The sequence below is a fragment of the Bubalus kerabau genome, chromosome 1 (genome assembly GCF_029407905.1).
Source record: "Bubalus kerabau isolate K-KA32 ecotype Philippines breed swamp buffalo chromosome 1, PCC_UOA_SB_1v2, whole genome shotgun sequence".
Taxonomy (NCBI): Eukaryota; Metazoa; Chordata; class Mammalia; order Artiodactyla; family Bovidae; genus Bubalus; species Bubalus kerabau.
Window position 1 is genome coordinate 212154953 of NC_073624.1, and position 24987 is coordinate 212179939.

Sequence of the window (24987 nt, forward strand, 5' to 3'; positions counted from 1 at the left end):
GGGGCGCGAGCGAAACGCGGCGGCGGCGGCGCGCGCGCCCAGCCCACCCCCAGCGCCCGCCACCGCGCGGACAATAAACAGCCGCGCGCGGGGCGATGCCCGCGCCGGTGCCGCCGCCCCCGCGCCGCGCAGCCCCGGCCGCCTGGCCTTAGCCCGCCGGCCCTCCCCCGCGCGCCCCCGTCGCCGGCCTCGCGGACCCACTGATTTCGGCGGGGAGATGGAGTGAGTAGCGCGCTCGTGCCAGGGGCGCCCCGGAGGCTGAGGCCCCGATTCTCGCCCCCACAGCGCTGGCGGGGAGGTAGCGAGGGACTCCCGGGACCCCCGCTCAGCCAGGGAGGGACTCGGGCTGGGCCGTGCCCGCCCCAGGCCTCCCCCTCGACTCGGCCCCGGCGGCCCACGGGCTCACGAGGACTCGGGCGGCGGCGGCTGGGGGCGGCCCGGGACGCGTGAGCGTGTGGGGAGGGGACGCACTGTGCCTCCGCCCTCGTGCCCCGGGCGGGCTGCGGCCCTCCTGCTTCTGGGGCGGCGGAGCGACCCCTCCTCACTGTACCGCCGGGCCTGGAGCTCGCTTCCCAGCCCCGGCCTGCGTTCGCTGCGCCCTGTGCCCTGGACGCGCACCGGCCGGTCCTCCGTAGCCTGGCTGCCTTCCCCAAGGACCTCAAGTGCTGTCTGGAGCCCTTGCTAAGGCGGGGGTCCAGCCGCCCGATTTCCCGGCTTCTAGTGGGCTTTGCTCCAGGCTTCCGGGTCTGGCACATGTGTGTGAGCCCAGGGGTCCCTGTGCTTTCCAACAGCGGAGCTGGGGTCCCCTCCCTTCCTGGGGAAAGTGTCTCTGAGGTGGGGCCCCTAATGATGTAGCCAAGAGTCTGCTAGCCCGGGGCTCGGGGTAGGAGTGGATGAGTGGGCTGTGTGCCGCGGCTTGGATGAAAGACTGCGGGGCAGCGGCGGTCCCTGCACTAGCGGGTGCCCAGTGTGTTTGCCTGGTCATTTACGGGGCGGGTCCTCTGTTCCTGGCGTCAGGGCATCCCCCACGCCCCTACTCCCACAGGTGGGTGCAGGGAGGCTGTGGGGTGTGTTTACATGGGCAGGGGCTGGGAAGGCGATGTCTGGTGTCCTGCAGCCCCCCTGTCCTATGCGGGGGCCAGCGACTGCCCCACTCTGGGCCATATCCCCACCCTGCCCCGGGCCCAGACATGGAGGTCCACCAGCCCACCAGGCTGGCTCCTGGGCCCTTCCCACTGGGTGTATTTTCCAAGCCTGCAACTTTCCTCCGGGGATTCACCCGTGACCCACCACACCCTCAGCTGGGTGGGAGCCACTGCCTCCTGCCCCCACCTCCCAGCAAGGCGACACCCTATGTCCTCTGCTTTTGAAAACCCAGACAAAGGCCCGGCCAGGCCCGGGAGCCCAGCCAGGGGCTCAGGGGAGCAGGGGCCCAGACCTGTCTTCTACGTTCCCCTCACTTGTTTATCTGCTGTGCTCCCAGGGGCCCAAGGGAGCCTCTGGGCCTCCAGACAGCTGGCCCCGGCAGGGTGTGGCCTTGAGGAGGGGGCTGCCTGGGGAAGGAGGGTTGTAGACAGAGGAAACGCCCACCCAGAGCAGAGGAATGAGATGAGATATTCAGGATGGACCCCATTGTTTCCTTTCCCGCCACCTGTTCATTCTCCACGGGTTTACAGAGGCCCAGAGATGGGCAGCCGCTGCCCCAGGGCCACAGAGCACACGGAGGGCTCCTGGGTGCTTGCCGCCCTGAACCTAGGCCTTCTTGGTCACAATCAGATGTGGTGCCAGGGTCTCCCCATTAGGCGGATCCCTGGTTTTTCTGGGTGCAGGTGTGGGACGGGACTTGGCATTAACTGCCTGAGTAGCCGTGCAAGGAAGCCGGTCGGTCCCCAGTGCTGGAGTTGACGATGGGTGGGGAGGGGCTCCAACTGCTCCCACATGAACACCTGCCGGGCCCTCCATCCTTCTTCATGGGATCACAGCCCCCACCAGGGCACAGTCGTTTACCTCCCTCCATTTCCATGGATTCTGCCATCACAGGAGATGGTGATGCTGGAAACTTTCTTTTAAAAAGACGTTTAGCATTTGACAGATTTTCATCATTTTAAGGATTAAACAAATTTCCACTAATCTGAGAATGTAAGAATTCTTACCAGCCAGTGGGGGCGATAGGTGGTGCTCTAAAGGTGGAACAAGGGTGGGGCTGGGAACTGGGGGACAGGGAGCTGGGTGCATCCTGCCATGGGGAGGGTCTGCTGGTAGCCCCAGGGAAGGGGCTGCTCCTCTGGCCCCTTAGCTGGAAGCAGCCATCTCAGATGTCCACATCTTCTTTGGTGAGCATGAGGGTCAGGCCCCATAGTGGGCAGGAAAGCAGAGTTGGGTCAGGACTCATCGGGTCCCTTCTCATCCTGAGGCCTGAACAGTTTCAGAGAGATCATCAGCTCAACTGGGTGCTAACTGCATCCTTAATGCTCCTTCTGCACCTGCTGGTCTCCCTCTCTAATGAGAAGCAGAACCAGTATCTAGTGATAATAGAACTTAATAACAAGTTTTTATTTTCATGGTATCTTTTTTTTAAGTGTTTTTACTCTGATGGTTTTGGCACTGGCTTCTGGTTTTCTCAGCCTTGGTAACATTTCCTTTGAAAACAAAGGGGTTGGATTTAAACAGTGAGTGGATTTGAAGGAAAGAACATAACGATAATCCTAGAGGTGGTGGCAGGAAGACAGGAAAGTGGCCTAAGAGGTCCAGATGTGACATTTACTTGACGATTATTGAGTGCTTGCTGTGTACTGGGCCCCTTTCTGAATGCTTTGTTCCCATGGACACACTTGGTCCTGTGAGGTGGGGAAACTGAGGCACGGAGAGGTGACTGGACACGCCCGAGGCCACAGAGCCAGAAGAGGGTGATGCTGGCATTTGCTCTTGGGCATTCTGGTGCTGGGGAGGGGGGCTGAGGAAGGGCCTTTGCACCTTCTTGTCCAGGGGCTGTGGACTGGTGGTTTTAGGTATCCAGACATCAGTTTTTCAGCCTAGTTGGCCAATTGGGTCGCACAGAGGTGGCCTTTGTTGTGGTCTAGTCTCCCAGGGGCCATCTACTCTTGACCCACTGCCAGGGAACCCTCTGTGGCTGCGGGCATGGAGAGGGTTTCCTCACCCACCATGGGGTCTTGGTCAGGCCGCCCCCTTCTCTGAACCTCACTTTTCTCATCTGGTGAATGGAGCATCCTGGGTGGTCTCAGCCCCATGGGGCCCATCTTCAGAGGCTTCAGGTTTTGATGCAGGAAAACGAGTTGACTTTCTTGAAAAAATGTCTCCTCACCTTTCCCCCAGTCTGAGACCCTACTGCCTCCATCCTTTCTCTACCCAGGAAGCCTGGCATCTGCTTTTTTTGGGGTTGTTTGTTGGTTTGTTTTTGGCCACACCATGTGGCTTGCAGGATAGTTTCCCTACCAAGGATAGAACCTGGGCCCTAGCAGTGAAAGCACCAAGTTCTAACCACCAAACCTCCAGGGAAGTCTCTCATCTGGTCATTTAAGAAACACTTCCTGCTGACCAGCGTAGCACTTTGCAGGATCAGAGGGGTCTGGGGGAGCCTGTGGAGGGTCTTCTTTGAGGTCTGGGAAAGGTTTCCTGCTCCGTTCTATTATGGACCTTTTTTGTAAAAGATACTTAAAAGTTTTCCCAGGCAGGCAGAAGGGTGCAGCAGGTGGAAAGACTGATCTGTGCAAAGGACCAGAGGTAGGAAAGTGTAGGGAGAAGAGAGTGTTCTTTGGTTTGTGCTCTTGGGGCCAGGTCCTCCTGGGCCTACACTGCTCATCTGGGGAGCCATGGGTGGTGTCTGAGCAGAAGAGAGAGGTGCTGACCCAGGCACCAGAAAGAGGCTCCAGTGGCTAAGGGGCCAGAGCAGGGAGCAGGGAGAAGCAGCTCAGGACTCAGCCTGGACAGGCCATTGGGGACTGCCGGCAGAGAAATGCCATATCTGGAGGAGGAGTGGCAGGACCCCATGTCTGGGTGGGCGTGGACCCGACTTCAGAACTCTGTGATAATCAGAGCTGCCTACAGAGATGGGGGCTTGGTCAGGGTGAGACAGCCCAGTCCCTGGGCGTGCTGGGAGGCTAGGCGGCATCAAGACCATGCTTCAGAGGGTTTCTGTGGAGCGTGAGATGGCTGAGCGGAGGTTGTGGTGTTGAGGAGTGGAGATCTGGGATGGGGTTTCTGTCTCCTGCCTGTGGGTTTCAACTAGGAACTCAGGGCAAGTCAGAACCATCCCTGGGACAGCTTGAATGAGGCCAGGTATTGGGAGGAGAAGCCTGACCCAGGCCCCGAGGTGGGAAGACAGGTAAGGACAAGAGTGAGTACAGGCCTGCCTGAGAGCCCAGTCTGGGTGAGTGGGGGCACGGGTGGGGGGTCAGCAAGCCTTGGCAGGGGCTTCTAGTAACAGCTGTCAGGGAGTGGGCAGGCGATGACCAGGTCAGGTTGTGTTCAGATCCTGCTAATCCTGAAGAGCCTCAGAGCAGGGTTGGCAGGATCTTATGATGTCCCTGGGGTGGCTGCCTCACCCCCTAGTATGGCCCTTGGTGAGACAGAGATGCTGACAGATAGTCAGCATCTCTGCTGTATCTATGTGTATATTTATTCTTACCAGCTTGTTTGAGATCATTCATACACCACACAATGCACCTGTTTAAAGTGGCTCAGTGGTTTTCAGTACATGCAGAGTTGTACAGCCATCACCTCTAATTCCAGAACATTCCATCAACCCCCCAAAACCCCATTCCCACCAGGACTCACTCCCCACCTCATTCCTCAAACCTGCTGCTGCTAAGTCACTTCAGTCGTGTCTGACTCTGTGCGACCCCATAGATGGCAGCCCACCAGGCTCCCCCATCCCTGGGATTCTCCAGGCAAGAACACTGGAGTGGGTTGCCATTCCCTGCTCCAATGCATGAAAGTGAAAGTGAAGTCGCTCAGTCGTGTCCGACTCTTCTCGACCCCATGGACTGCAGCCTTCCAGGCTCTTCCGTCCATGGGATTTTCCAGGCAAGAGTACTGGAGTGGGGTGCCATTGCCTTCTCCGCCCCCAAACCTGGACAACCACTAATCCCCTGTCTGTGGATCGGCCTGTTCTGGATGTTTCCCATCAGTGGAATCACACACTGTATGTCCCTCTGTGTCTGCTTCTCTCAGTGAGCACCGTGTTCTCAGGGTCCGTCCACCTGGCAGTGAGCATCAGAGCTCCACCCCTTTTCAGGGCTCAGTGAGCGCCTGTGTATGGAAGGACCACCTTGTGTTTATCCATCATCCGTTGGTGGGCACTTAGGTTGTTCCTGTATTAATTTGTAAGTCACTTCTGAGGCAGCTGGGGCTTGTTCTTTGTCCTCTCTTGAATGTGGGGAGCCCAGGTACTATTTTAGATGAATTTAAGATGTGACAGGAGAAGGCAATGGCACCCCACTCCAGTACTCTTGCCTGGAAAATCCCATGGACGGAGGAGCCTGGTGGGCTGCAGTCCATGGGGTCGGTCGGACACGACTGAGTGACTTCACTTTCACTTTCCACTTTCATGCATTGGAGAAGGAAATGGCAACCCACTCCAGTATTCTTGCCTAGAGAATTCCAGGGATGGGGGAGCCTGGTGGGCTGCTGTCTATGGGGTCACACAGAGTTGGACACGACTGAAGCGACTTAGCAGCAGCAGCAGCAGCAAGATATGACAGTGAATTTCTTTAAAAAAAAAAAAGAAATGATCACAGGACAGATGGTCTGGGGTGGGGGGGCATGGAGGGAGTGCGACAAAGGTGGGGAGCCCTTAGGTGGGGGCCTCCTTTGGAAACGGAAGGACCCTAGCACACATGCTCACCCAGTGGACATTTATTGAGTGCCTGCTGTATACTGGGGACATGGCAGGGACAAAAAGAGACAGTTATTGTCCTTGTGGAGAAATCAACAAAATAAGTAAAATCACTAGATTTTCTGGATGATAAGGGCTGGGGGGTGGGGGTTGGAGGTACTGGGTTAATTAGAGTCAGAGGAGGCTGGAGTAAGGACGTGACATCTGAAGACAGGCCCCAGGAGCCCTTTGGAGACCTGGCAGGGGTGGTCCAGGTCTGGACACAGTCCATGCAAAGGCCCTGAGGTGGGATCGCACCTGGAATGTTTTGAGGCGCTGGAAGTGGAGGGATGCAGGTCTGTGGGGCTGGTTGCTGCAGAGGCATTTACTGGAAGCCAGAGGAGGTGCGGCCCTGCGGGTGGGCGAGCATTCATGCCCTGCTGCCCTGTTCTGTTGTGAGGGCCCTGGGCAGGGTCCAGCTCCCCTGCCCCCTATTCTAGGTTAATAGGCAACAGTTTTTCTTTCCTGGGTCTGTGGCCTGCTGCAACCGCTGTCTCCACCTTGGTGGTGATGTCTCTCTGCCTGGAAACTTTTGGAAAGCTCATGCCTCAAGGGCTGTTCACCTCACCAGTGACATCAGTGGTCCTAGGGGCTCACCTGTGCTGAAGGCTGAGGGGCTTCGAGAAGAATTCCTTCCTGATTAGGGCAAGAGACCCAGGAAGGCTCCCTGAAAGAGGCAGCTATGTCTGAGTTGAGATTGGAGGTGAAGGAGAGAAAGGGGAAAGGTGAGGGGCAAACACAGGGGCTTGAGTGGCTGCTGAGAGGCTGAGGTTCATTCAGGGTGATGGAACTGTGGCGGATCTGTAGCGAGGAAGGTGTTGGTGCTTAGGAGGGGCCAGGGATGGGGCTGGGAACCAGCCTCCCCAACTCCATCCCCCACTCAATGTGGGGAGAGGCCACCGGGCTCCCCTCACCTCTCCACCCCTTGCCCCGCGTGACTCTGCCTCCCCCCACCACCACCCATGGCCGAGGTCGTTGTCAGCTGTTTTCTTTCAGTTAGCACAGGAATGTTCCAGCACTGGGCTCCACGCCTGCCTGGACAGGGACCCCCTCATTCTGGCTGTAGCTGCTGGGCGTGGGCTCTGGAAGGACAAGTGTGACCCCTAACCCCCACACCCACCTCCCACCTCCCACACTGGACCCTCCTGTCCCCTGGGTGACCTTGGGCCGGTTGCGTAACCTTTCTGGACCTTTGAAAAATAAGCGCCTGCAAAGCTGAGGCGTCTGCCGGGCTTGCTGGGTTCGGGTCTCATTAGCTCATCTCCTGGACCACGATTATCTCATGCGCTTGCAGCCGACGCCCTCCCTGAGTCCTGAGCCGCCCACAAGGCCGCTGGAGCCCAGAATCTGCTCCAAGCTCCGTAAATATAATCGCACGGGGACCAGACTCCTGCGCGCGCTGACGGTGGGCGTCCTGGCCTAGGGCTTGTCCCTCCTCAGCAGCTGCAAGCTGTGGCCCGTAGCCCAGCGCAGCCAATGGAGGCTCAGAGACACAAGTAACTTGTCCCGGGTCACCCAGCCAGACGGGGGCAGCCGCCCTAAAGCCTCCACCCAAACTCAGCTTCTCCGCCCAGTGTGTAAATCAAACAGTTTGTGATCTGGCCTCTGCTTTACTCACTGAGCCCGAGTGAGCTTCTCAGGGGTCCCACTGACCAACCCACTGACCACCCCCACCGCAGCCAGGCCAGGGAGACCCTGCGCTCCCTGCGCCCCGGAGCCTGCCCGCCTGTCTGGGTGCAGATCTCACTTCACCATTTAGATCCTTCATTGATAAAACGGCCATAATTATCCCATGTGCCTCACAGGATCTTCGGGAGATCGACGCTTAGCTCCCCCCAGACTCAGTTTCCTCTCCGTAAAGTGCGGCTGAGTCCCGCCCGTGGAACATGGTTCCTATTCTATTCCTGATTTGCTAGGGAGTTCCAGCCTCCTGTTTTGTTTTTCGGATTTATGATTCGAGCCTTATCTTGGCTTGACCTTGGCTGCCTCGTGCCAAGGGCGGGTTCAGACCCTTCCCGAATAGAAGCCCTTCCCTGGGTGGACGCCCCTATCACCAGACCTGGAAGCCCTCCTCCTGCCCCGGGGGTGGGACAGACCCAGTTACCCATTTGGGTCCCACCCGGTGCAGGCAATCCCTGAAGCCCCGGGCAGGCAGCCCCTCAGCCCCTTAGCGCTGGGCTGGGGGGTGGGAGATGCTCGGCGCCGGCCCCACCCTTGAGCGCCCGCGGGCCTCTGCGTTGCCATGGGGATGGCGCGGTTGCCAGGGCGACCGCCTCCCGTGGGCTCAGCCATCCATCACCCGCGGTGGCTGAGCCCAGGGGCTGGGTAGTGTGGGGCGGCTCAGGGGGCCCCAGGCCTGGGGAGGGGCACCTGAGGAGGGGCACACAGACTGCGCCCCTGGGGCTGAGACTGGAGACGGGTGGAGAGAGATGGAAATTCTCTCCCTGGGCCGGCGCCTCTCCTCACTGTGTCTAAACTTCCCCTGCCCTGGCTTGGCCCTGCAGGGATTGGCCGCCCCAGTAAGGACACTGCCCGCCTTGTCTCCAGCTTGGCGAGCTGGCCTCACAGCCATCTCTGTGTCCTTGTATCCAGCCTCAATGGCCACCTATCCGCCCCCCCCAGGGTGGGGACCCAGTGTTAGGCAGCTTGGTCCCCCTGCCCTCTGTGGCCCTGCTTGCACTGGGGTATCAGCTGCTATGCCTCCCTCTTGCAACTCTGCCTCCTGCCTGGGCGGGCTCCTGGAGGCTGAACTAGAGCTGTGCGAAAAGGGAAGGCCTGTGGTACAGCCTGGGGCTGAGCAGTTGTGGTTCAAATCCCAGCTCTGCCACTTTGTAGCTATGTGACTTTGGACAAGTGACTCACACTCTCTGGGCCTCAGTTTCCAGCTATGGGAAGAACATAGCAGGCAGAGGGAACAAGGGTAAACGCCCTGAGCTAAGAATGAACTTGGTTCAGGGCAGGTACCACAGGAGGTCCTGGTGGCTGGAACAGAGTGAGCACAAGCGGGAGGGAGAGCAGAGGTCAGGCACCAGGGCAGGGGAGAGGATGGGGGCTGGGCTATGCCAGGGGGTGGGGTTTCAAGGGGGTGATGGGAGCCAGGAGACTTGAGAGCAGGAGAATGATGGGTTTGGATTCTCATTTTGAGCAGCAGCTTCTAGTTGTGGGCTGTCAGGGTTCAGGGAGGTAGCAGGTGATGGTAGAGGCTTGGGCTGGGCTGGAGAGTGTGGGGTTTGCAAAAACTGAGGGGATGGGCCCATGTTGGGGAGCACAGCATGTTACCCTGTCTGTATCACACGAGGTGATGGGACAGACCCAGAAATCCTGCTGGTCTGGCCCTTCAGGAAGGGCATCTGAGCTGGACAGCTGGACCAAACCTTTCTTGAACTCCACCCAGCTGAATGCAGCCTCCCTGAGGAAGGAGAAGGGGAAGCTGCAGGGGTGCGGCTGGTGTGCTGGGCCCCTGGGAGGCAGAGGGGGGCAGGTGCTGCCTCACAGGAAGGGAGGAGCTGGGTGGGGTCACCTGGCCGGAGCATGGGAGCCAGATGACTTCACAGGTCTCAGCATGGCCAGGAAACTAGACCCGAGTAAGGCGGGTGACTGGGTCACTGCTGCCCCGGGATGGGTGTCCACCGAGAAGCTACAGGGTGTGTGTGTGTGTGTGTGTGTGTGTGCACGCGTGTGCGCGCACACAGGGGCTGGGGCTGGGGTAGATCTTGCACAGTGTTTCCCTTCTAAACCACGGTTTAGGGGGTGACATAGCAGGAGGGCCCAGAGCTGGGGTGTGCAAATGGGGAAATGAAGGCCAGAGGGGCAGAGAGTGTGGAGGCCTTGGGGTGGCTCTGGGCCCTGAGTCAAGGCTGGGGGTGGGCGGGGTCCAAAGCACGGTCTGTAATTTCAGTGCCTGTGAAGATAAGGGGGTCGGGGCAGACGGAGAGGGCGGTGGGGAGGTGGGGAGTGGAACAGGTTGGGGGGTCTGGCTCCCACTGCCAGGCCCTCCCATATGAGATGAGGCCTCCCATCAGTCAGTCCCTCCCAGAGTGGCCCTGTGGTTTATCAGGGGTTTGAGGCAGATGGTCTGGAAGCCCCCCACTCAGGCTGATGACCCTCCACCCTCTGGAAGCTTGAGGTTACCCTGAGGAGGAGATGTTCAGGGCATCATTCGTCTGACCATTTCACTCTGCATCTACTGTGTGCAGCTTCCAGAGACGGGAGACCTGGAAGGGAGGGGGCAGGTTCTGAAAGCTCCGCCCCCCTCCACCCCAGGTAGGGAGGGGGATGCAGGGGATCAAGGGGAGGGGCAGGGATGACCTATCTTCCAGGTCCTGTGCCCTCTCTGAAGTCCCCAGATCCTCAACAGCATGAAGTCCTGTCCCTTTAAGAGCATCTGGCAACACTGGCATTTATCTAACTCCTACTGCATACCAGCTTAAGGCTAATACTGCACTGGGTGGGCTCTCAGAAAACATGGATGGGGGACTTCCCTGGCAGCTCAGTGGTTAGGACTCTGTGCTGTCACTGCCAGGGCTGGCTTCAATCCTTCCAGACCCTCACCTTGGCTGGGGAACTAAGATCCTGTAAACCTCATGGTGCAGCAAAAATAAAAAATGAAAGAAACAAGCAAAACATGGGTGAGATGAGGAAAGAATCTGGGGTTGGATTTAAGCTTTGCTACTTTTTTGCTGTGTTCTTGGGAGGCTCACAGCTCTCTCTGAGCTGTTGGGGTTCCGGAAGACTCCAGAGGCAGCCAGTGAGGGAGACACCAGAAATACCAGAACAGCATCGAGGACTTGGCAGTCAAGGGGTGGGGGATGGAGCTGGAGGGTCCTTCTTCCTCCAAGTGTTCCTCCCAGAGCTGGAGAAGGATGAGGAAGGGGCTGTCTTGCTCAGTCTCTCAGTCTGGAAGAGACCCTCTACTCCAGGCTTCTATTCCCAGGGAACTCCTATGCATCCTTCAGAGCCTAGCTTCAATGCCCTCCCCTTCCCAAGCCCTCCCTAGGTGTCTGGACTGGGCCTCAGCTGTCCTGTCCCTTGTCCCTGCCCTGAGGAGTGGCAGGAGGATTTGTGGGAGAATTAATGCAGGAATAAGCTTGCATGGGGACGAGGGGGCTGTGGAACGATCTCATTTGGCAGAAGGGAACTCGGGCTCACCCGGCAGGAAGGCATAGAGTGGGAATTCGAACTGGATCTTCTGAAAGCAATGTTGGGGGTCAACCCCCCCACTTGATCTTTTCTGTCCTCCCAGGGTCCTGGTGGCAGAGACCCCATCCCAGCAGGAGCGGCTGCAGGCCATTGCAGTGAGTTGTTCCAGGTCCCAAGGATGGGATGGGCATGGGGGGGGAGATTGGGGGGGACCCAGGGTCTCAGGTGCTCCCCACACCCAGCTTGGGGCTCAGGGACTCAGATCCCAGGTGTAGTATGGGACACTTCAGTGCCTGCTAGCATCTCCCCACAAAATTAAAACGTTGAGCGTCCCTTAGTCTTCAGCATGTGGACTCCAGCTGAGAAGCTTCTCAGAGCCCCTGGGCAGCTCCCCTGCAGTGGGGGGGTGGGGCAAAGAACTTGCACTTGTGGCAAGGCTCGGGGAAGTTGGGGGGAGGCTGGTAGTCCTTCCTGGTGAAGGGACAAGGTGGGGGAGGGTGGGGGAACAGGCTGGGTGCAGGTGGGGGTGTGGTGGGCCAAGTGGGTGCTGTTCACAGAACAAGCGGGACCCGCGTGGGTGAAGTCCGGGTAGCTATGGGGTCTCCGCGGCCCCAGCCTGCCCTTACCGTGTGCGGGGTCTGCAGGAGAAGCGGCGGAGGCAGGCAGAGATTGAGAACAGGCGCCGGCAGCTGGAGGACGACCGAAGACAGCTGCAGCACCTGAAGGTCTGGGCGGAGCCTCGGCTGGGGGTGGGGGGGCGGAAGGGGGGCAGCATCCAGGGACCCCTGCCTCAGCCGGATCCAGGACTTAAGGGCGGGGAGCAGGAGGGCTGAGACGACCCCCATCCTGATTCCAGTCCCAACTCAGACTCTCACCTGACCCTGACCCTGACTTTGACCTTGGTGCCCACTGCCCCAGTCTAAGGCGCTGCGGGAACGCTGGCTGCTGGAGGGGACGCCTTCTTCGGCCTCGGAGGGGGATGAGGACATGAGGAGACAGATGCAGGAGGATGAGCAGAAGGCGCGGCACCTGGAGGAGTCCATCTCCAGGTGGGGAGCCGCGAGCCTCAGGGCTGGGGAGTGACTGGGGGTGGGTGCTGCCCGCCTGAGCTCTCCTCACCCCAACCCTGCAGCCACACAGGGGTGAGGGGTGAGTGGTCTGGGCCATGGAGGTCTCTGAAGACAGGTCTCTGAGGACGGAGATGCAGTCTCCCCCGAGGCTTCCTGGCGCCAGCCCAGCTGGTCTTCCCAGCGCTCCTGCAGCCATGGAGGCAGGAGGCACCACAGCTGGCCTGCAGGAAGCTGGGGGAGGGGGCAGGCCGGGGAAAGTGACCATCCCCCTGGCCTGGGACAAAAGCACCGAGGAGTTTCCGAGCAGGCGGGCAGCCGGGCGGGAGGCCCGGGCTCAGTTCCCGGGGCAGCGGGGTCAGGCAGAGGGAAGTGACAGCCAAAATTCCAATGTCCACTGGCCAGGGGAGGCCTGAAAGGCATGTGCTGGCTGTGGCACCCTGGCCTGCTGGCCCGTGGAGACCTCAGGATCCTGTCTGGGTGCATTTAGTTTGGAAGAAAGTGGGGGCAGCTTGGCTGGGGTCCCCTCCCCAGGCCTCAGTTCCCCAACCTGGGAGCATGTGCCCCGAGGAGGCTGGGCTGAGACGTGGCCTGGAGGGCCACTCAGGACTGAGCGGGCTAAGGGGCACTTGCAGGTGGGAAGGATGGTCAGTGGGAATTACCAGTCCCTGGGGGTTGGATGAGGTGGGCTTCTGCTCAATCCATCCTGCTGGGTGCAGCCCTGGGTAGGGGGTGGTGAGGAGGGCATCCCTTGAGCCCAACCGTGTGGCTGGCTTTTGGGGGGCCTTGGCTTTCTTCCCCTCAGGGCTGCACGCTCCTCGGGTGGTTCCATCACCTGCATTTTGCCTGATCAGTGTCTTCATCTGGACACCTCCTCCGGGAAGCCCTCCAGGCTGACCCCAGCTGTGTCCAGTCTGCTGAGCTGGGCTCAGTTTATTAGGGAGCTGCAGACTACCTACCTCCCCAGTCTGTACTGAGTCTTCAAGGAAAACATCTCCTATCTCTCGGGTCCTGAGTGCCTGCACCCCAAAGGCGTAGGCAGGTGATGCCTGGGGCAGGATTGAATATGCCAGCTTTGTTTTTACTGCATTTATGAGCACCATTATCTCCTAAAACTTGGAAAGTGACATGGTTTTTCCAGTTTTCCTGGAGAGATAAAGCTTCCTGTAAACATAAATGTATTTGAGTGGAAAAAGAAGAGTGTGTTGGAAGTGAACAGAAGAGTAAACAGTGACTCGGGAGGCACAGGGGTCTAGGGACCGGCCGGCCTGGGTTTGGGTCTCAGCTCTGCAGCTTACTTACCTCCATTTCCCCGCTGAGAGTGCGAAGGAGACCACCTCGCAGGGTCGTTAGGAAACACACGAGTCAAGAAAGCCCTCCTGGACGTGCCTGGCGGTGCCGGGCTCCAGAAGTGTCCGGCAGGGTGGTCACCTCGTGCACACTCCCCAGGCTTGAGCAGGAGATCGAGGAGCTGGAGAACACGGATGCGCTGCCCACTGCCACCGCCAGGGGGAGCGTGGCTGCCCCGAGCCCCGCCCCCGGCCCCGCCCTGCACCCCGCCCCGGAAGACCAGAAAGCCGAGGCTGTGCCCAACTCTCAGCAGGTAAGAGGTTCCGGGGCTCCACCCTGCTGGCCGAGGTCCAGAAGCACCCACCGCCTCTGGGGCTGTGGCTGGGGGCGCCCTACATCCCAAATGCGTGCACATCCACATCCCAGCCTGGCCACATCCCAGCTGCGTCGCCTGCACGCCTTGCTTGGCCTCCCGGGGCCTCGGTTTCCCCACCAGACAGGGGGGTCACTGGTGTTTAGAGAATCAGTGAAAAACGAGCGCTTCATGGGTAGAGGGTCTTCCCCGAAGACCACCTGCTTGTCATCCTTCCTAGGTTCACCAACACAATGGGTATCACCTGTCTATCTGCATGCAGCCCTAGGTGGAGCCGCATCCCCAGTTGATGAAAAAGACTGTGGCCCAGAGAGGTTGAGAGACTGGCTCAGGGCACACAGTGGAGTAGTCTTTACTAGGCTTAGCTGTTAATTCTAGGCTGTGACGTGTATGCCAGGCTCAGGTGAAACCAGACCCTGAGCTCGTGGTTACCGCAGCATGTTAAGGCAAATTCAGGAGTCTCCCGACCACCCTTGTTGTCTTTAGGACTCGAGGGGCCAATGGGGCATGCCTCCTCTCTCCCAACCTATCCTTGTTTCCCCCTCCCCGGTGAGCTGCAGCCCAGGGAACATCCCTGCTGTGTGCCCTGCTGCTCCTATGATAGTTTCAGTCTGGAGCCGACACACCCACCCTCACTACTTGCCAAAGCTTGGTTAGGGCAGAACCGGAGGATGTAGTCCCAGACCTTGGCCTTCTTGAGCTGTTTTTAAGTGGGCAGATGTGCATGTGTCAATCAGCTGCAAACACAGGAAGGTGTAAGGACCTCTCCTGGGGAAGCTTAGGGCACTGTGGAGTCCCCAGTGAGGTGTCTGTTTCATGGGAGGGCTGGGCAGGCTTCCTGGAGGAGATGTTCTCTAGGAACAGACTCAAGTTGAGAGGGGGCTTTCAGTGAGGTTGATTGAGCACAGACTGAGTGCTGGCATAGCCTCTCCCCTCAGTATAACTGCCTCCTGGCCCATCTCCTGGCCGGGTAAATGACATGGTAACCTGAGGGACAACCCGGGATGGGGGTGGGGAGCCACCTTTAGGTCGGGTGGTCATGGGGGCTGAGCAAGCAGCCAGCCAAGCGGAAATCCGGGAAGGGCCTTCCAAGTGGAGGGACGTGGCTCACGGAAGAGCCAGGAGGCCAGGGAGGCCGGCCAGGGGTGGGAAGAGGCGGAAGAGGCCCCGGGGGTCATCAGGAAGGGTTGGACTTTGTTCTGGGAGCATTGCGAACCCCTGGAAGCTTCTGAGCAGGCAGGAGCGTTTCTGGCTGTCACAGGCTAGGGCGGGGTGGGGGATGGGTCCAGAAGGAGACTGCCCCTCCAATGGGGTCACCGCTGAACCACGCCCCCCTCAGGCTTGGGCCTCGGCCGGTGGGACCTTGGACGGCGGAAGGGGGCGCCAACACCCCCTGACCTCTCCCCTTTCTTTCTTGCAGACCCCGGTGGGCACGCCCAAAGGTACGTCTTAGGGAAGGGGCGGGCAGGGCCCTGGCGCCCTCTGGTGGCCAGATAGGAGATGGCAGAAAGGGGAAGGGTGCCTTTAAGTCGTGTGCGACTCTTGCGGCCTCATGGACTGGAGCCTGCTAGGCTCCTCAGTCCACGGGATTTTCCAGGCAAGAATACTGGAATGAGTTGCCATTTCCTTCTCCAGGGCATCTTCCCGATCCAGGGATCGAATCCACGTCTCCTGCATTGGCAGACGGGTTCTTTCCAGGGAAGCCCCTTTAAGGTGTTATTGTTGCTAAAAAGTGATAATAAAATAGCTTAATGGCTCGCGCTGTCTTTGCGCTCAGCAAACCCAGACTCTGAGCTGGGCCCAGGGCCCCTCAACATCATTTCATCGAATTTTCACAAGCTCCCTGGGTGAACTGATGTAGCACCTGCATTACAGATGAGGAAGCAGGCTTCGTAAGGGCATATCTGCCTGAGGTCTTAGCCCCACTGTGGGTTCATACTGTCCACCTGGAGTGCTTGGCCTTGGCCGGCCCAGCCCTGGTTCCATGCCCACTTGCTCTGGGCTCCAGGGCAAGTGGGGGCCTCAGTCTTCCCATCTGTGAAATGGGGTCAGTGAGGATGAGAAATCAAGATCCTGGCCGTCCTGGAGATTATGCACCACTTAAAAGGGCAAAGAGGAGTTCCCCTGGTGGTCCAGTGGTTAGAACTTGGTGCTTCTGCTGCTGGAGCCCGGGTTCAGTCCGTGGTCAGGGAACTAAGATCCTGCAAACCGCGTGGCACGGCCATAAAAAAAAAGGGCAAAGGTCCCCCACACACAGAGATATGGAAGACTGACATCCAGGAGACAAAGAAAAAAGCCCAGAGTTTGAATTCTGGGAGAGATTTTAATCCCCACCTACAAATGTATTACAGGTATGTGATGTACACATTTACAAATACTTCACGTGTACTCATGACACTTCAATATGTACAGTTAACTATAATGGTTTATTAGCTATATTAAAATTTCCTTAACACTAAGTTATATTTTAAAATATATATTCAGCATGTCTATTTTTGTGTGTAGAGCCTGGAAGGAGCGCCACCAGCCAGGACTGGACGTATGGTCAGAAGTGTCTCTGGCCTGATTTTTCAGGAGTTAATTATTCATGAGGAGAGTCTGTCTCCTCATCTTACTGTGGAATTAAAAATTAATAATTAAAAAAAAATCCATGAAGGCCACTTAGGGATTTTGTGAAAATCATTTGGACCAAGAGATGGGTCATGGACTATGGGACTGAAGCGTGTTTTCTTTTTACGGAGAGTGATTTCATGTGTGTCTGGGTATTCAGGGCATGCACACGTGTGTGGATGGGTCCAGGTGCATGCATACGTTAGGGAGAGGGTCCAGGTATCTGGGTGAGTGTGTAGGAGGGTAGTCCAAGTGTGTGTGGGGTGTCCAGGTGCCTGGAGGATGTCCATGTGTCTGGGTGAAGTCCCACATCTTGGGGGGCGGCCTATGTGATCTCCCCTCTGAATCCATCTCTCTTCACTCTTCCCCCCCCCCCACCACCACCATCGTGAGCAGAGAAGCAAATCTCCAACACCCCTCTGAGGACAATCGATGGCTCCACCATGATGAAGACAGGTGGGTTGTCCCCACATTGGGGTCCATGTCCAGCTGCTGTCCTGGGCTGAGTGTTGGCCCTGTGGGGGCCGGGTTGAGGGGCCAGGCCTGGTGCAGATGCAACCGTCAGCATCACCGGGTGGGGTCTGTGGTTTTAGTGGGGAGCGGCTGGACCAAGGCCACAGATCTGAGCCTGGGTGGGGCCGGGTGCCCCCTCTGCTTTGGCACGCCCGTCACAAGCTGGCCCAGCTTCCCCGAGAAGACGGGCCCCCTCGCATGGCGGCTCTAACCTGATGCCCCCTCCTGGCTTCTATCTCCCTAACATTGCCACTTGCTCTGGGTTGTGGCGGGGGTGGGCACAGGCTCACATGCTCGCTGCATACTTTCCCTCCTTCACTGTCTTTGGGCTGCCTCAGGAGAGGGAGTGAGCACCCCGTTCCTGGAGGTAACCAAGCAGGGCAGAATTGGGATTAATGCTCAGCGCTCAATAAGGTTGGGTTCAAATCCCTGCTTGATCACTTGACGGCTGGAACCTGGTGGTGGTGGGGATTGTAGTGACCTTGTGCCCAGAGTCTGGCACAAATCTAATCTTGAGAGTGACGGAAGTCATGACAAATAGCAGAACCTTGTAGCTGCTGATATCAGAGTAAGTTTGGAGGCACAAAACCACAGAGGGGAGTGAAGACCAGGATGTAATGACACTCAGGGAAGGAGAGGGTGGCAGGGGAAGCCTAGAGAAGGAGGGGACACCCTCAAGGCCTCAGTGTCAGAGAAGTGGGCAGAAAGTTACCAAGCTACATGCCCCCAGCTGGTGACCTTGAGCAATGCACAACCTTCCCAACTATGTTTGATGGTGGGGTGTTAGGCTGCGTAGGGACGTGGTGATACCTAGCATTCTTCATTCAGTCAGTCAGTCTCCAAGTGCTTGCTGAGCATCTGCTGTGAGCCTGGCAAGAGGGTTGCAGCCCAGACAGCAGGTGTTCTGATGTGGGTCAAGGCAGAACATAGGGAGCTGGAGGGGGGCACAATTTGAATCACAGGGCTCAGGGGAGGTCTAACTTAGGAGGTGACATCTGAGCAAGGATAAAGGAAGTGAGGTAGCAAGGCATGCAGACGGAGGGGCACTGCCAGTGCAAAGGTCAAGTCTGGACTGTGGGCACCGGTGGGTGGCAGGGGCCGCGTGCTGGTCGGAGTGGAATGAGCGAGGGGGAGGGGCAGGAGGTGAGGGCGAGGAAGGGACGGGGGCGGCCCATGCCGGTGTGGGGGTGCAGAGAGCTAGGGGTGGGTAGAGCAGGGGCGTGCCTGCTCGCAGCTCACAGGCGCCCACTGGCGGCTGTAGGGAGAACAGGTTGTGGGCGTAGCGGATTGCGGGGCGGGGGTGGGGGTCTCGGAGGGTTGATGATGGGTATAGTGGGTGGGGGGAAGGTGAGAGGAAACGGTGGAGGATAGGGGTATTGTGGGGTCGGGGGTGATGAGTGGGATGGTGAGAGATGAAGGAAAGGGATGAAGGGGGATATGGTGGGGCATGGTAGGGGATGCTGTGGGGGACTCAGGAGATGCATGTTGGGCTGAGGGATGGTGTGGGGATGCGGTGAAGGGGGTTGAGGGATAGTGGAGGTGGATGCAACTTCTACCAAGCAGGGGCCGTAGAGGAGGAGCAGTGGGTGGGTTCTGGGAGTCTTGAAAGCAGCACCCTGGAGTTTGCAGATGGACAGGTTGGGGCATGGGGGAGGTAGTAGGGTCGGTAAGAGAGGGAGGAGGGAAAACAAAGGTGTCCGTGTGAGAAATGGGAAGACCCAGGAGGGGCAGGTCGGGGAGGGGTCTTGGGTGTGGGGATGTGGGGCTCTCCCTGGAGGGAGGGGGCCTGGGGGCCTCACTGCCAGGAGGCGTCTCCGCCCCCGTGTGGTGTTTGTGGCGACCTGTCTGCAGAACAGGGGCAGCTGCTGGCCGTTGGATGTAATCTTCAGGGGTTGTAGGTCCATACACTTCCAGGGGACCGTCCCCTCTCCACGGTGAAGGGATGAGAATGTTGACACGTCAGTAGTGGCCTTACAAGAGCAGTGCAGAGGGCGAGTGTCCAGGACCCTGGGGGTCACAGGCTTGCTCACTTGTGTTTGAATCCTTTCTGGATTGGGCCAGGCACGCCCCCACCTCCCTGGAACTGATCGAGGCTTTGCAGTCAGGGCAGGGCAGCCGGAGTGGCCCAGGAATTCAGACCCAACGCCCGTGGGCGCTGGGGAGCCAGGAAGGGATACTGAGCTGGGAGGAGGGCCGCGTCGAGGGCACACGAGGGCACCCGCTGCTTGGCTCTGTGCTGCCGGCTCCCCTTCCTGGCTTGGCTGCAGCCCGGCGGGGGGCACGTGGGCAGGTGGGCAGCGGCTTGACCCGTGCCTCTCGTGCCAGCCATGTACTCGGTGGAGATCACGGTGGAGAAGGACAAGGTGACGGGGGAGACCCGGGTGCTGTCCAGCACCACCGTGCTCCCCCGGGAGCTCCTCCCTCAGGGCATCAAGGTCTACGAGGACGAGACCAAAGGTACGCGCCCCTCCCCCGCCCCGCCAGCGCCCCGTGGCAGGTCCTCCCTCCATCCCGGAACCTGTCTGGAGGCGTGGCCAGCACCAGGATGGGCTGGGGAGCCGAACTCTGGGTGAGGTCCGCTCCATCTTGGGTGCTCCGATGACAGGGGTCTGAGCCCTCCAACCCCCACCTCACAGATGTTGTTCTGTCGCTCAGTTGTGTCGGACTCTTTGCGAACCCATGGACTGCAGCACTCCAGGCTTCCCTGTCCTTCACCATGTCCGTGGAGTTTGCTCAAATTCTGCTTAAATATCCTCGCAGATAATTCATTTAAATAATTACTGTTGTGGTAAAGGCTACAGACGCCCCCCTTAGAGATTCAGAGTGGGCCGAGGGAAGGTCCAGCAAGGTGGGAAGGGACAGAGAAGGGAAGCAGCTGCACAGGGGGCACCTGGTGTGCACACAGCGGGTGCAAAGGCCCTGGGGTGGGATTTGGTTCACAGGCTGGGGGTTGTGGAGGAGCCCGTGGAGCTGATGCAGAGTGAGGGGGTGGGGGATGGGGAGCCTTGGCAGGGGTGGCAGGGGCCGGGAGGGGGTGTGGTGTTGGAAGGGCTATAGAGCTGAGACCTGGTTTGGTTTTTTTAGAGTTCTCTCTGGCAGCTGGAAATAGGAGGGGAAGGCAGCCTTGGGCGAAAACTCCAAAGTCCCTTTTCCCACCCCCATATAATTCACAGAATGTAAAATTCACTTTCTTTTTTAAAAATCTAAGGAAAACTTTCCTTTAAACTGTGAGATCCATCAGTATTTAGACAACCGTCTCATAATGGTCTTGACATTTAAACTTTTGTTCATTTTTGGCATGTCCTGCCTGGGGAGAGGAAGTTTGGGGCAACATTTGCTGTGATACCAGAAAAAGAAGAAAACATACTTTCCTAAAGACAGCATTTTAAGAAACCTTTAAGGGACTGGTGGCTCAGTGGTCAGGACTCTGTGCTTTTACTGTGGAGGGCCTGCATTCAATCCCTGGTTGGGGAACTAAGATCCCCAGGTACTGAGGGAGGGGTGAGTCAGGTCAGATATCCCCAGGTATCCAGGTGCTCCCCACAAGCCGTGGGCAGCAAAAGAAAAAAAATTAACGGTACATTTGGAGTCAAGGTAAGCATTTGCTTTCTTCAGGACTGGAGGTCCCCAGAGCTGATCCCTTGAGTTAGGTATAAATTAGCACAGCTCAGCCCCAGGGTCCATTAGCAAGTCTGGTAAATGCTGCCCTCAGGAGAAGATGGAATTTGGAGACAGAGATGCAGGACACACGTACAATTCCATGCACAACCCAGTGAGAACTCTCCATGTTGTATGCCCTCAGTACCTGATTCTAGAACATCTTGTTCCTCAAATAGAAAGCCCATCCCTCCCCATCCCTACCATGGCAACCACGAACCCACTCTGTCAGTGGACTGGCCTGTTCTGGACGTTTCCCATCAATGGAATGATACACTATGTGACCTTTTGTGTCTGGCTTCTCTCACTGAGCATCATGTTTTCAAGGTTCATCCATGATTATGTTTTATGGCTGAGTAATAGTTCAGTGTGTGGATGGACCACATTTTGTTTATCTAGGCATCAGTTCATGGACGTTTAAGATGTTTCCACCCTTTGGTTTTATGCTATACAAGGTTTTGTGTGGGTGTATGTTTTCATTTCTCTTGGGTAATACCTAGGCGTGGAATTGCTGGATCATGTGGGAATTCTGTTTAACTATTTGAAGAACTGCTGGGGTGTTTTCCACAGTGGCATTACCATTTTATTTTTCCACCAGCAGTGCATTAGGGTTCCAGTTTCTCCACATCCTCAACAACCCTTATTATTGACCATTTTAAATTATAATTGCCATCCTAAGTGGGTGTGAAGTGGTATCTCACTGTGGTTTTGATTCCCAGAGCCTCGTGTTCTTAGAGGTTCAGGCCTCTGGGACATCCAGGATGTTATTAAAGGAGTCCTGTCACAACCCAGCTCTGCTGTACTTGGGGATCTTTGACCCAGGTGGAATCCTGGCTCCAGTTCTCACCAGCTGTGTGGTTCTGGGCATGTCCCAGCTGCTCTATTTCCTGGACCCAGGATGGCCACACAGGGCCAAGGGGCAGATGTCTGTGCTCATGGAAGGTCCTTACCTTGGCCACTGAGCCCAGCCTGGCCCAGCCCCTGGGGACTCAAGACCCGCCAGACTGGACTCTGGTTGCTTAGCAATGGGAAGGTGATCCATTTCCATGGCAGCCAAGGGCTTGGGTTCCTACCTTGGAGCAGTGGGCAGTGGGAAATACCTAGCTTGGTTCTGCATGGCCTGGACACACCCCACCCTCTGGGCCTCCAGCCCAGAGTCACTGCAAGGCCTTGAATCATGGATGCCCCTCCCCAGGAGTTTGGAAACCGAGAGTGGAAAGCACTTTCCTTCTGGCTGGAACCCAGATACTGCCAACCCTGACCCTTGGCCCCAGAGGAGGAGAGTTCCTAGGGCACTCAGTGTGTCCCTCCCTCCACCCTAAGCAGCTGGGTAGCTGTGTTTCTAGAAGGGCTGTGATCCAGGGCTGGCGTCAGACCACAGTGGGGACTCCTCCCAGGTGCTGACATCCGGTCTTAGAGACTGTAACACAGGTTAGAAAATGACACATCAGAAAGACACGAATGATGAAAGCTGGAGAGATCTGGAAAATATGCTTAACAAGCTTGATTATCCTTGTAAAACTCTGCCCAATGGAGGATGCACATTCTTGTCAAACACAGGTAGAGCATTTTAGAAAGTGACTATGTCTTGTCACAATGTTATATCTTACATGCTGTGTTCCTGGACCACAGTTCCCCTCTTTCCCAGGTTTAAAAACACTCTTCTAAATAAATCTTGGCTTATAGATACAGTCAATCAAAATGGAAATGATAAGACATTTACACTTCAAACAGAATGACCTAACATAATCCATGAGCTGCAGCCAAAACATAACTCAGAGGAAAATGTATAGCCTTCGAGGGCATTGATGAGAAAACAAAAAAGATGGGTGAATGGACTAAATTTTTGTTTAAGATCATCCACATGAAATCAGACTCCCTGCAAATCCTCATGAAGGGAAATAGACCCAGACTGGGAGAAAGAGCAGAGTCAGCCCCAGCCAGCTGTGTGACCTTGGACCAGTTACTTGTTACTTACCTTCATTGAACTCCATTTTCACCATCTTTGCAATGGAAAAAATAATAGACCTACTTTGAAAAGTAATGGCCTGCGAGCAAGTTGGCTGGGGAATATGGAAATGCTTCACACTGCAGGGCAATAAAATCCGAGTTCATTTATTCTTGTTTTCTAACACATGCTCTTGTGTCTACACATTTTCCTCTGTGTGCCAACTTGGCTGTGCGCACTGATCCCAATCGGGGCTTTACTTGTCAGTCGGTTCTAAAGGTGTAATTTAGTTTATGATTCCCCTTTAGCCTAGAGGTGGCTCTCAGCCTTGCCAGGCCCTCCCTCTGGTCTGGGAACCAGCTCACACTCTCTCTCTCCCCCCATGCCAGTGGTCCACGCCATGGACGGCACGGCAGAGAATGGGATTCACCCGCTGAGTTCCTCAGAGGTGGACGAACTCATCCACAAGGCGGACGAGGTCACGCTGAACGAGGCGGGGTCAGTGGTTGGGGCAGTGGAAACCCGGGGGCCATCAGAAGAGGCTGTCCGGACCACGCCCTCCAGGCGGGAGATCACTGGCGTTCAGGCCCAGCCTGGGGAGGCCACCTCAGGCCCACCTGGCATCCAGCCCGGCCAGGAGCCCCCAGTCACCATGATCTTTATGGGCTACCAGAACGTGGAGGATGAGGCCGAGACCCAGAAGGTGCTGGGTTTGCAGGACACCATCACGGCAGAGCTGGTGGTCATCGAGGATGCAGCCGAGCCCAAGGAGCCTGCCCCGCCCAACGGCAGTGCGGCCGAGCCCCCGGCCACTGAGGGCTCCAGGGAAGAGAACCAGGTGGGGCCTGAGGCTCCCGCCGCCGAGCCCCAGGACCTCGATATGAAGAAGCAGCGCTGTAAATGCTGCTCCATCATGTGACCCGCCCGGCCCCCCCAGACCCTGGCCCTGCCCTGTGTACCAGACACCCACAGCCCGGCCCTCCCGGCGCCTGCCCACCCTCCACCCGCAGTCACAGGCCCAGGACCTGCCGTGTTGTCGCGTGTTCCTTCCGAGTTTTCTTTCACTGGAAAGAGAGGGACAGGGGTCCCCCATCCCATCACCACCCCCCACACACCCTAAACCACTGAGCCGTGCACCCACGCCTGGTAGGAGAGACACGGACACACCCGCTTCTCCCCAAACGAGGGCCCCCCCATGTCGCGGCAGCTCCTGGCCAGTGTGACCCAGGGCCTCAACGCGGCCCCATGCCAGCCCACCTCCCTCTGGGCCTCCTGCCTGTGCCTTCCTGCCCCCTCCAATGAGGTCCCTGAGGGGACAACCCCCCAGGAGAGGGACCCCGGGAGCCAGGGGTCCTGGGAGCCTGCCCTGTCCCCGCTCAGCCTCTGTGGCAGGGTTCCCAGGCCAAGGCGCCTGGTCAGGATCTCGGGCAACTGAGGTGAGGCTGTGCCTCTCCAGGGAGCCCTGGCTCAAGGTCTTGGAATGAACATGAGCCCCTCTGGACACCCCCAGCCAATGCACCCCTCCCCTCAGTGCTCTCTTTGGGCGCAGCCAGTGGGCGATGGAACATGGGAAGGGGGCACCCTGGGGCCACGCCCCCCACTCAGGCAGGGTGTGACCCCTGTGCTGTCTTCTGGCCGGGCTGGGCCAGGGGTCTTCGAGATGCATCCCGCACAAGGCAGGGCCATGCAAGCCCCATCCTGAGCTCCCACTCCCACTGGGCCCCCCCATCCTCCTGGTGCTAATTTGGGGACCCTAGGGGACTGCCCCTGGCCCCTTCTCCAGCCTGCTTGGACCAGGGTCCTGGGTCTCCCCTAACATACCACAGAGTTTGGGCCCACCGCCGGCTCTGCTGGGCTTGGCGCATTCTGGGCAGTGGAGGAGGGCACCCCACTCGCCTGGGACAGGGAGCTTCCCCTAGATTGCAGCTGGAGACCTCCATTTGCTGCCCAGCCTGATGTGCACCTGCCTCCCCCTCACTGGAAGGGGTGAGAGGCGGGGGGGCTCCCCTCCTGGGGGTAGCTGACACCAAGATGTACAGACACATCTCCTTGGTTGCAGCCACACTTGTCCCCAGAGGCACATTCGTGCACATGCTCACAGGCCCTCTCATTGTGTGGGCTGCGGATGACCAGGCCCCATCTTGGCCCCTCCCCTAGGGGCCTGCAGCCTGGTGCCCAGGGCCCAGGCCACTCCCCACCTCAGCAGGGTGGGTGCAGGGCCTGCTCTGGATGGCAGCCTGGGTCCCCGTCTCAGCTCCGCCCCTGGGTGGCTGGGATGAGAGGTCCTCTCTGAGGTGACCTGAGCAGTGGCCGTGGGACCCCCCTTCCTCCTCGAGTTCACCCAAGTCCTCGAGCCGTGAGCCTCCGCTAAAGTGCCCTTGCTGCCCCCCTCTGCTTTCAATGTGTGATGAGGCCCCATGTTTTTGACTTTCCCAGAGAAGCAAATAAACAGTGTGAACAGCCCCAGGGCTGGACTTCTTGAGTTTCACCTGGGCGG

At 58.0% G+C, this 24987-nt stretch overlaps 1 protein-coding gene across 1 annotated transcript; it reads left to right on the top strand.

Annotated features, from left to right (window-relative positions):
• Positions 1–24953, top strand: PALM (paralemmin). Its single transcript, XM_055552767.1, has 9 exons — positions 1–222; positions 11136–11187; positions 11677–11757; positions 11951–12081; positions 13549–13702; positions 15183–15204; positions 16769–16828; positions 19211–19342; positions 22880–24953. Exons 1-9 carry the CDS (start codon positions 218–220, stop codon positions 23407–23409), a joined length of 1167 nt encoding a protein of 388 aa, XP_055408742.1. The 5' UTR covers positions 1–217; the 3' UTR covers positions 23410–24953.
• Positions 24954–24987: the final 34 nt, after the last annotated feature.